This window comes from Cavia porcellus, unplaced genomic scaffold, assembly GCF_034190915.1.
Source record: "Cavia porcellus strain 051 isolate PalLab524CR breed Dunkin Hartley unplaced genomic scaffold, mCavPor4.1 scaffold_5, whole genome shotgun sequence".
NCBI classification, from domain to species: domain Eukaryota; kingdom Metazoa; phylum Chordata; class Mammalia; order Rodentia; family Caviidae; genus Cavia; species Cavia porcellus.
Genome location: NW_026947488.1, coordinates 65,743,277 through 65,755,474, shown reverse-complemented (window position 1 = coordinate 65,755,474; position 12,198 = coordinate 65,743,277). Strand labels below are relative to the sequence as shown.

At 37.4% G+C, this 12,198-nt stretch overlaps 1 protein-coding gene across 1 annotated transcript in view; it reads right to left on the bottom strand.

Annotated features, from left to right (window-relative positions):
• Positions 1-1,490: 1,490 nt before the first annotated feature.
• Trim42 (tripartite motif containing 42) overlaps positions 1,491-12,198 on the bottom strand; it is a 31,369-nt gene continuing 20,661 nt past the window's right edge. Inside the window, exon 5 of the mRNA XM_003476749.2 lies at positions 1,491-1,732. Within this exon, the coding sequence (XP_003476797.2) occupies positions 1,646-1,732 (87 nt within the window). The 3' untranslated portion in view covers positions 1,491-1,645. The remainder of the gene's footprint in view (positions 1,733-12,198) is intronic.

Genomic DNA, 12,198 nt, shown 5'->3' with positions numbered 1-12,198 from the left:
TAAATTTACACTTACCAGTCTCTTGGTTATATTTGGCATACCTATGTATGTACCAACAAACATATGTATCTTCACTTCAAGGGCAGTCCTGGGGTTGGGGTTTCCATCTGAATCATAGCTTGAGAGACCAAGCAATGGGCAGGAGTTTCCTTGTTGATTAGAAATTTCTCTTGAATTTGGTAAAATTCATTTTTCAAGAATCCATTTTTGAAAAATCCAACTTGAAGGCAGGTTTCTATGTTTGCTAGAGAGGCAAGATCAGGGAGTTACAGCTTATTTAATTCTAGTCTAGTCCTTGTTGGTGCCATGAGTAGGTATGATCATTATATTGTAATTTTATACAGTTAAAGTTTTTTTAAGTTTAATTTCATTTTAGTTTATCAGTAGTAAAATCCCTGCTGGCATGTCATTTAATTTGCTCCCCATGCTAATGATGATTCTGAAGCTTTTTACAGAAATGATTATATGGTAATACCAAATCTGATAGTGGATCCAAGCCATCATTTATAGTAATAGGATCATAACAAAGCTCCCTAGGGAAACTGTTCTTGTAATACTGTAATGTAGTCAGGCATCTGCAGCTCCTTATTTTCACAGGGGCACAGAGGGAGTGAGAGGGAAGGCATACAGTCTTTATGGCTCAGAGGTGTATCTCAGAGGAAGGGATGAAAGTTGTGGAAAGATACATTTGTGTTGGGAGCCGCGTCTGTGATAGCTCGCCTTGCGCGGCGGACGTGCGGCCTGTGGTAAAGAGCAAAGCCTGAGGTAGATTACCCCTCCCATCGAACATGTTAGTTTCCTGCTTACCGCGTAAACAACCCGCTCAACAATATAGTCTGCCTGGCAACTGATGATGTTAGCCAATCAGCTTGCCTTGCTTACTTTAACATGATTGGACACTGTACCCGTATATATACCGGTGCCACCCCTGGGCGGAAGAAGAAGCCAGGTAAAAGCCCAAAAGTAAAAGCCCAAAAGGAGCCGCGGAGAGCGGACCGGTAGAGGCTTTGGGGCAGACTGAAGCACAAAAGGAGCCGCGGGGAGCGGACCAGAGGAGGCTTCGGCTGGGAGCGATCCCAGGGCAGGCTGTACAGAGAAGGAAAATAAAAAGAAAAGGTTGTCCACTGCCAGACTTTGTCGTGTGTCCTTCCTGCCGGCCGGGAGCGGACATCGACACATTTGGGCTCAATAATTAGGAAGGACATTCTTACAGTGTTGGCTAAACTTAATATTGAAACGGATTACATGGTAAGGTATGAGCTCCCCATCAAAGAGTGACTCACTCAAACATCCAGAATAAGTCAGCATTAAAATGCATGCCCAGGGGATCCAACTACAGCTAGAGCTCTCTTTTTAACACCCAGGGCATGATGTTGACATTCACAACATATAGAATGTTGAGCCTAGACTGGACTGGAGTGAAGGAGACATACAAATTTGATGACTGTATCTTAGTTTCATCATGATGGTCATGATATCATGGATTTCAATTTATTAGCTCTCAGAAGACACCTGTTGGTAAACTTAGTCCTGGAAACTTCCATCTACAACCTCCATGAAGAATGTGATGAGAAAAATACAATACATAGGTATGTATATATATGTGTCTACTTTTTGGTGCATCTTGGAGGGACTCTGCAGACACTCAGAAGCGCTTCTGGAGGGCAGACTGAATATTCTTTAGCAGGCCCCACTTAGCTCGGTTCTTCCCACGCCCATCTGGGGTCACCACCTGCAATGAGAAGCAAAGAGCCATGGTGCTAGCCACAGAGAAACAGTGTCTCCTGGGAGCCCAGCATACTCTTGCTAGAACAGAAATGCACACACCAACTCATTGACTCCTTGCAGCAACCACACGAGGTAGGTACTCTCAGTCCTGCTTGAGAGAGGAAGAAATCTCAGCACAGAGGAGCTCACAGCTTTCACAGAGACCCAAAGCTAGTATGTGGAAGGGTTGTGATGCCATAGACCAGGTCCTGCTGCCTTTAAGGCAGCTCATGTACCTGAGTGCTAAGAACTCATGGGCTGGATCCAGGTGGGAGTCAACCCAGTACTCTACCCCACATCTTCCTCCATCCCCTGGAACTTGTTTCTGTCATAGAATTTATCAGTTTTAAGTTTTAGGTAGTATGTTTGACTCTTTCCAAACTGGGAACACCTCACCTTGATGGGAGCAGGGGGATGATCATCTCTCATTTACATAGTCCCAATACTAGTTATGGTAAGGAGAAGATTCTTACAAGAGTAGACAAACGTCATTAGGCTACAAATTATGCCCATCAAGGGTTTCCCTTTGGTAAGGCTGAAATAGGTGAATGGTCAGTAATACAGGAGAAAGGCAAATTTCACTGTGCGTGAGGGCGTGGCAGGACCTGGCTGGGAAATTCACCAACTCTGCTGAGATGTGAGACTCCATTTCTTTCCTGGAATGTGGTGCATTTTTATGTCTCTGATCTGGTGGCATTCTTCTTTCCAAACATTTAGAGAGTCAAGGTTGGGACTAAGGGATGAAACAGTTTTATGGGACAGTGGACTCTGTCCAGAGGAGTGGGGATTTTCAGGGTGAAGAGGAATATTTCCACGAAGCAAAAAGTCTCTGTGATAAAACTTTTAACCTTTTATTTTTATATACAAAGGGAAAAGGCAAAAAAATATAGATACTTATTAGCATTATACCCTCTAGTTTTATAAAGTTTATTTTAGGTTTTAGAGAACAGAACTGCATGAAAAGTAAAAGTCACATTATGTACTAGACAGATTACCCAATTCCTAGGTAAAAATGGAGATAATGTATAGCTATAATCCTGACAAACAGAAAATAAACAGGGAGTTATCAGGAGCAATAAGAAAAGGATAACAGTGGTATGAGGGCTTGGGAAGTGACTCAGAAAATAGAGGATTTGAATGCTTCAAACCACAGCCAGAATCTTCAAAGAAAAAGACCATACACGACATAAATGGGTCAGGGAGAGTTGAGGTGTGTGTGCAAGCAAGGTAATCAGATAAACAGAGGGCAGAAGAAACAGAAAGACAAAATTTGATAGTATAGAGATGGACAGGTAGCTGATATTCCCCTTCTTGGTCCAGGTGCCACAAGTTCCTCTGGCTCAGATTGCTTTCCAAATGAATTCTGCCAAACTTCTAAGATAGAGTTGCTCTAGAAAATGAAGAAGAGAAAAAGCACCACAGATTCTATTTTTTTTTTTTGTCTTTTTGACATAGTTTCACAATGCTGTTTAGGCTGGCCTTGAATTCACTTTGTAGCCCAGGTTGGCCTCAAATTCGCAGTGATACTCCTGCCTCACCTCCTGAGTGGTGGGATTGCAGGTATGTACCACCACCATGCCTGGCACAGATTTTTTAAATTAAGCTAATGAAATATGAGCTTCAGAACTAGATAAAAACAATATAAGCAAAAAATTGTAAGCCCGAGAAACCCGGCTGCTCTTGGAGAACAGTGGAGTTTCCAGCAAGCAGTTTCCAGCCCAGTCTATTTGGGACTCTTGCACTGTCTGGGTGCAGAATAAGGGCTGGGCAGATCTGGGGCACCTGCATTTGCCTCCCTGTGTGTCTGGAGGACTGTGCATTTCTCAGCAAGCAGGCGAGCATCACCAGTTCCAGAGGCCCCGCGGCCTGCAGTAAGTGCCCAGTGCACTCTGCCCCAAGCCCAGACTGTTTGGGACCCTCCAGGCTTCCGGGTGCAGTGAAATGGCTAAGTGGGTCTGAGGCACCTACATCCACCTCCCCATTCCAGCTGCGCTCGGAGAACTGTGGACTTTCCAGCAAGCAGGCAGGCGCACACTATCCCCGGAGCCCAGCCTATTTGGTACTCTTGCACTGTCTGGGTCCAGAGTAAGGGCTGGGCGAATCTGGGGCACCTGCATCCACCTCCCTGTGTGTCTGGAGGACTGTGGATCTCTCAGCAAGCAGGCAAGCATCACCAGTTCCAGAGGTCCCACAGCCTGCGGGAAGTGCCCAGTGCATTCTGCCCCAAGCCAAGACTGTTCCGGACCCTTGAGCCTTCTGGATGCAGTGAAGTGGCTAAGTGGGCCTCAGGTGCCTACATCCGCCTCCCCTTTCCAGCTGCACTCAGAGAACTGTGGAGTTTCCAGCAAGTGGGGGGGGGGCACAGTGTCCCTGGAGCCCAGCTTATCTGGAACTATGGAGTTCTAAACAGACAGAAGATAGCCACTGGTTCTCGAGGCCCAGTGGCCTGGGGGAACTGGGTGCTTTAGTCCCAGGAGCCACAAACAAAGAAGTGGATTTCCAACAAACCCCGAGGAAACTTTTGAATAACACTTAAAACACAGAAATATAGGAAAATGACAAAAGACCAAGTTACAACCTCAAACCTCCAGCCCATGTCAAGAAACCCTAGGAGTGATGTATATAGAAGAAAATATATGCCATATACCTCAAATATCCGGCATAATAGTTACTGAAATAAACAAGCAACTCCAGGAAGATTTAAAGGAATTCAAACTCAAAATAATCTCCCAGGTAAAAGAGGAAATGATAAAAGAAATGAAAGAGATTCTGAATATATCTGAAGAAAACAGTTAAAAAATTGGAGGAACTAAACAAAAAGATAGAATCCCTAGACGAGCAATATAAGAAACAAACAGAATACATAAAGCAGATGCACAGAGATATACAGGAAATCAAAAACTCCACTGAAAGCTGTAAAAACTGCCTCAATGAAAGTGAAGATAGAATTTCAGACCTTGAAGACAGGGTTGCAGCTAGTGAACAGGAAAGGAAAGATCTTTTAAAAATAACAAGGAATCAGGAAATAACAATTCAACAACTGCAAGATGATGCAAAGAAAAATAACATAAGATTGATAGGGATTAATGAAAAAGGGGACAACATAAAGGATGTCAAAAGGATATTTAGAGAAGTAATAGCTGAAAATTTCCCAAGCATGACATCAGAAACCGACATCAGGTTCAGTGAAGCCTATAGAACTCCAAATAGTCATAACCAAAATAAAATTACACTCAGACATATAATAATCACTATTGCAGAAATCCAACACAAGAATAGATTATTAAAAGCCATCAGAGAGAAAAGACAGATCACTTATAAAGGAAAACCTATTAGAATCACAGCAGACTTCTCAGCACAAACAATAAAATCAAGAAGAGCATGGAGTGAAGTATTCCAGATGCTAAAGCAAAATGATTTCCAACCTAGACTGGTGTATCCTGCAAAACTATCATTCGAAATGGGTGGTAAAATCCAATACTTCCATGACAAAGAACAGCTGAAGAACTTCATGAATACCAAGCCAACCCTGCAAAAAATATTGAGAGATAGTTTAGATACACAAAGGAAAAAACCACTAAGCAAAGCAGATAATTAAACAGAACAAAAAGATAAAGATGCAACAGAAGAGAGATAACATGTCAATAATAAACCAGCATATAACAGTTATAACCATTAATGTAAATGGTCTCAATGCACCAATCAAAAGAAACAGACTAGCAGAATGGATTAAGAAACAAAATCCAACCATATGCTGTTTACAGGAAACCCATCTAACCCAGAAGGATACTCACAGACTGAAAGTCAAAGGCTGGAAAACAATACTTCACGCAACAGGAATCCAAAAAAAAAAAAAAAAAAAAAAAGGGCAGAAGTAGCCATTGTGTTTGCAGACAATGTGAACTTTAAACCAACAATGATTATTAGGGGAAAACTCCAAGAGGAAGAGATAACTATCTTAAATATATATGCACCAACCTCCAGAGCACCCAGTTATATAAAACAACTATTAACAGAAATGAAAACTCAAATTATCAGTAACACAATTGTAACAGGAGACATTAACATGCCATTGACACGAAGGGACAGATCAACCAGACAGAAAATGAGCAAAGAAATAACAGAACTGAATCACACCTGTAAACAAATGGACTTGATAGACATATACAGAATGTTCTACCCAACAACATCAGAATACACATTCTTCTCAGCAGTACATCAGTCATTCTCTAAAATAGACCATATATTAGCTCACAGAACATATTTAAACAAATGCAAAAGAGTTGAAATCATTCCTTGCATGTTATCAAATCATAGCACTTTGAAATTAGAAATTAGTGATAAAAGATATTACAAAAATCCCACAAACATATGGAAACTGAATAACAGACTCTTGAGTAACCAGTGGGTCACAGAAGAAATTAAAGAAGATATTAAACAATACCTACAAGAAAATGAAAATACAGACACAACTTAATGGAATCTGTGGGATGCAATGAAAGCCGTCCTGAGAGGAAAATTTATTGCACTGAGTTCCCACATCAGGAAAACAGAATGAATACAAATAAATAACCTGATGCTATACCTCAAACAGCTAGAAAAAGAAGAGCAAGTCAAGCCCAAAGCCAAAAGAAGAGAGGAAATTATAAAAATCAGAGCAGAAATCAACGTAATAGAGACTAAGAAAACAATCCAAAGAATCAACAAATCAAAGAGTTGGTTCTTTGAAAGAATAAATAAAATTGATAAGCCTCTAGACAACCTTATTAAAAAAAGGGAAGAAAAAGCTCAAATTCATGCAATAAGAAATGAAAAAGGTGAAAACAGACTCTACGGAAATACAGAAGATCATCAATACCTATTTCGAAAACCTCTACTCTCAAAGGTTAGATAACACAGAAGAAATAGACAGATTTCTGGAAACATATGAAGTACCAAAGATAGATCAAGAGGATGTAAAACTGCTGAATAACCTAATCTCTATTAATGAAATTGAAAATGTAATTAAGTCCTTACCTATAAAGAAGAGCCCTGGCCCAGATGGATTCACTGCAGAATTCCACAAGAAATACAAAGAAGACCTAATGCCAACACTCCTCAAACTATTTGATGAAATTGAAAGGGAAGCAATCCTTCCTAAGTCATTCCTGAAAGCAAATATTACTCTAGCATCAAAACCTGAGAAAGACCCAACTAAAAAAGAGAACTATAGACCGATCTCCCTAATGAACACAGATGCAAAAATCCTCAATAAAATATTGGCAAATAGGTTGCAGCAAATCATCAAGAAGATTATACACCATGACCAAGTGGGATTCATCCCAGGAATGCAAGGATGGTTCAACATACATAAATCTATAAATGTAATCCACCATATCAATAAAGCCAAAAGTAAGAATCACATGATCTTTCTATAGATGCAGAAAAAGCCTTCGATAAGGTCCAACATTCATTCATGATAAGAACTTTACAGAAAATTGGAATAGATGGTCTTTACGTCAATATAATAAAGGCCATTTATGACAAACCAACAGCCAGCATCATACTAAATGGGCAAAAATTGAAAGCCTTTACTTTAAAATCAGGCACAAGACAAGGATGTCCTTTATCACCATTCCTATTTAATATAGTACTGGAAGTACTAGCCAGAGCAATTAGAAAAGAGAGAGAAATAAAAGGGGTAAAGATAGGAAAAGAAGAAGTTAAACTATCATTATTTGCAGATGACATGATACTTTACATAGAAGACCCTCTAAACTCCATTGAAAGACTCTTAGATATAATAAATAAATTCAGTAATGTATCTGGATACAAAATCAATACTCAGAAATCAATAGCACTCGTATACACTAACAACAAAATCACAGAGAGGGAAATAAGAGAAACTACACTCTTCACACTAGCAAGAAAAAAATGAAATCTTTAGGAATTACTTTTACAAAAGAAGTGAAAGACCTATACAGGGAAAATTATAATACACTGAAAAAAGAAATTGAAGATGATCTCAAAAAATGGAAAGACATCCCTTGCTCATTGATAGGAAGAAAAAACATTGTGAAAATGGCCATTCTCCCAAAACTGTTATACAGAATTCAATGCAATCCCAATAAAAATACCATCAACATACCTTATAAATCTAGAGAAATCACTCCTAAAATTCATCTGGAACCAGAAGAGACCTAGAATAGCAAAAGCAATTCTAAGCAGCAAAGACAAGGCAGGAGGCATCAAAATCCCTGACTTGAAGTTATACTACAAAGCAACAGTAGTAAAATCAACATGGTATTGGAATCAAAACAGAGCCAAAGATCAATGGAATAGATTAGAAGATACCGCCACAATTACAAACACACTCAACCACCTAATCTTTGATAAAGGAGCCAAGCAGGTTCACTGGAAGAATGACAGTCTCTTTAATAAATGGTGCTGGAAAAAATGGCTCTCCATTTGCCAAAAACTAAAGCTAGACCCATGCCTATCATCATGTACTAAATTAAAATCTAAATGGATCAAAGATCTGAATATTAAAACAGAAACACTAAATCTATTGGAAGACAAATTGGGTAGAAACCTTGAAGACATACGGGTAGGTAGAGAATTCATGAACAAGACTCAAACTGCAAGGGAAATACTTCCCAGATCAATAACTGGGAACACCTCTTATTAAAAAGTTTCTGCATTTCCAAAGAAATCTCCAACATAGTGAAAAGAAAACCCACAAACTGGAAAAGATCTTAGTGAACTCCTCCTGAGACAAGGGACTTTTATCTAAAACATATAAAGAATTAAAAACCTCAGACCCCCACAATTCAAAGATCCAAAAACGGGCATCTGAGATGAATACGCACTTCTCAGATGAAGAAATACAAATGGCAAATAAATACATGAAAAAATGTTCATCATCATTGGTCATTAGAGAAATGCAAATTAAAACCACACTGAGATACCATGTCACTCCTGAAAGAATGGCCAGGATCAAGAAAACCAACAACAACAAATGCTGGAGAGGCTGTGGGGAAAAAGGAACTCTCCTACACTGTTGGTGGGAGTGTAGACTGGTTCAACCTTTGTGGAGGTCAGTCTGGAGATTTCTCAAAAAGCTGAGATTGGAAGTCCCATTTATTCCAGCTATTCCACTTCTAGGCATATTCCCAGAAGAACTGAAAGCATCATACCACAGTGATATATGTACACCTATGTATATAGCAGCACAATTTGTAATTGTCAGATCTTGGAAACAACCCAAGTGTCTATCAACTGAGGAATGGATAAAAAAGTGGTGGTATTTCTATACAATGAAATATTACTCAGCTATAAAGAAGGATCACATTGAGATATTTATCAATAAATGGGCGCAGCTTGAGACCATACTCATAAGTGAAATAAATCAATCTCTCATGTGTGAATACCAAACGGTTTCCTTAATGTAAGTGATGATTCAAATATATAAAGGTATGTGGTAATCATGATTCCCCATTATGTGGCCTTGAAGCCTTATAAAGTTTTCACTTATTAATTGGAATGGCTTTATTCTGGGCTGCTTGATATTGTTGCCTGTGATGAAATGAACAGCTATTTTGAAGAAAATAAGTCATCATAATAGCTAGTGCTGATTTACTATCATCTTGTTTTGAAGCCCCACCAAACTATGGCTCTTCTGTCTCCATTGGTTTTATCATGATGTATCTTGCTGGATTTTATTATATGTGATAGTATAAACAAAAATTGTTATAGGCAAAGAGATAATATAGAAACCATTGTTCGTTTTCTGGTAGCTGGTTCTAAATACTCTAAAATGCTTTCATCCACTTGAATGGTTTTACACTGACTTGATATATTTGAAGCTATAGTATATGAAGTTATATTCAAATAGTTCAAGGAAAAAGACACTATGGACCTACTATTAAGTCGGGTTATTTGGTGGTGAAGCACTAGGTTGCTGAAACTGTCATGCTTTGACCTGTATTGTTATGTTGTTATATCCTCTTTTATCTCAATCTCTCCCTTATTCATTAAAAAATTATTTAGTTATTTTATGATTTTTTTTAATTAAGGGGAAAATAAAAAAATTAGTGGGTTATATTATAGTAACTTTTTTGATTTCCTATTAACTTGATTTGAAGTACTGTAATACTCCCACTATCTTATTTTGACTGATTAGACTGTTCCATTCTGTATGATAGTATCAAGTTTGAGGGTGTAGGCAACTACTTTGAAGGCAGTAAGATTCACTATGATGCCCATTCTGGTTTGATTATTTGAAGTTCTGTAATGTTTAAAAGGTTTAGGTTTTATTGGTCTTGTTCCCTACTGTTTTGTTCAACTTTATAATACCTAATGAGATAGACAATTCTTTTTAAGGAAGCAAGAGGGATTATGGTAACCATTGTTGATAACCTTGTACTCTGTTCTTACATCATGTGCTATATCTATCCTTGGTTTTTACTGACAGCTTTGTTTTGCCATATTTGACTTTATTCTCTTCCAAAAAAGTAATAAGAACTAAGGAGTAATAAAACCCAAAATATGTAAATTTTGTTGTAAAAAAGAGAGGAAAAAAAAGTGCTCTGAAGGATACAACTGCAAGTGTGTTTAGGGGTGTTAAATAGATGACCATATTAATGTTTTTGGCTGGATCATTGAACACAACTGTTTGCAGTCTCACTGTTGGAATGTCCACTTTGTATGCTTTGATACTGTGACTTGAGCCACTATCTCTAAAATGATAATGTGTAATCTATTAACTGGTGATTTCTTACTTTTTTTTTGTAGTTCTGTATTACTTGTACCCTTACACCACTTTGTTTTGTTTTTTCTTTTTCCTTTTAAATAAAATTTAAAAATTGTAAGCCCAGTTCACTTATGATAATAAATATAATAATTTAAAACAAAAGATTAACTACCTGAAATAGTTATTAAAGAGAGTATTAAAAATTAACACATAACAATCACATAAGATTTATTTTATGAATGCAAGTAGAGTTTCGCATCAGGAAATTAATCACTGTGGGGTGGGTATGTAGCACAGTGGTTGAATTATGCTTAGCATACATAAAGCCCTGGGTTTAATCCCTAGCACTCCTGAACGGTTATTGCAATTGACTTCATTAATAATGGCCTCAAGGCAATAATTATATGATTATATCAAATAATGCAAACAAGTTAATAAGGTTTATTATTTATGCACAAGTTCTCAGAAACCTAGAAGTAGAAGGAATTTTCTTTAATAAATATTATACGCAAGAAAATTAAATTAAAAAAAAACCTAGAAGAGAAACTTAAAGATAAGGAATGTGACAAGACTATCTGCTATCGCTGCTGCCATTTTATGTATGACTAAAGGCCCTACCCAAAGCATTTAGGGAAGAAAAGTATAAGTTCAAAGATTGCATGGAAAGAAATAAAATAATCATTTATACATAGTAAGATCATATGCCTGGAAAAAAGGAGAATCAACAGATAGACTCTCAGAATAATAAAAGAGTTTTTTCTGTCCCATGTAGTATTTTTTATTGTTTGTGTTTATTTTATGAAAAATAAACAAAATTCCACAGCAAAGTAATAAGAAAGTAACAATAGTTAATAAGTTGTATATCATTATTTTCAAAGTAGAATTAAGATGAATCTACAAACAGCAATGGTCTTTATTCTAAACAAGTAATCCATTAGAAAATAGAACAAAATACAAAGCAACAATCTTAAAATCAAGTGTCTGCAAACTATTTTTATTGGCTATATGTAAAGTGTGCAAAGGATGTTTTGATACACATTTTTGTAGTGAAATTACCTAATGTGTGTGTGCGTGTGTGTGTGTGTGTGTAAGAGTACTTAAAATCTTGGTAAATTGTTAGTTTACAGTACTACAGTGCTGGTGTTTAGATTAGACCTCTAAAGTATGATACTTTAACCAGGAAAGCATAGTATCTCTATAGAGAAAATTTTAAAACACTGTTAATATATAAAACAGTTTAAGTAGTCAGATGTATTACAAATATATCAATTACCTCTTAATTAAAGACTCAGTGTCCTCCTCAAATTCTGTATGCATATGAAGAAAATTAAATTTACTTACTCCAAAAGTTATATGGAGCTATAAATCTGCATATTATCTAAATAGGACTTAAAATAGAAAGAGGTCTAGTGGAGATACTTATCTTAGCAGTTCATCAAGACAAAACACAAAGCTGGGATTGAAACAGTCAAACTCGTAGTATTGACGAAGGACAGATACATAGACCAATGGGATACCAGCACAGACCAATGTATAATAGAGAACTCAGAGATGTGCCCATAAATACACAATAACTTAGTGTAAGATTAAAATAGCATCCTTATTGCATACTAATAGAGAAAAGACATTTCTTAGTAGATGGCACGGGAAAAACTGGCTCATTAGAGGGCAAAATAGGTACATCTGTATGTGATAGCTAA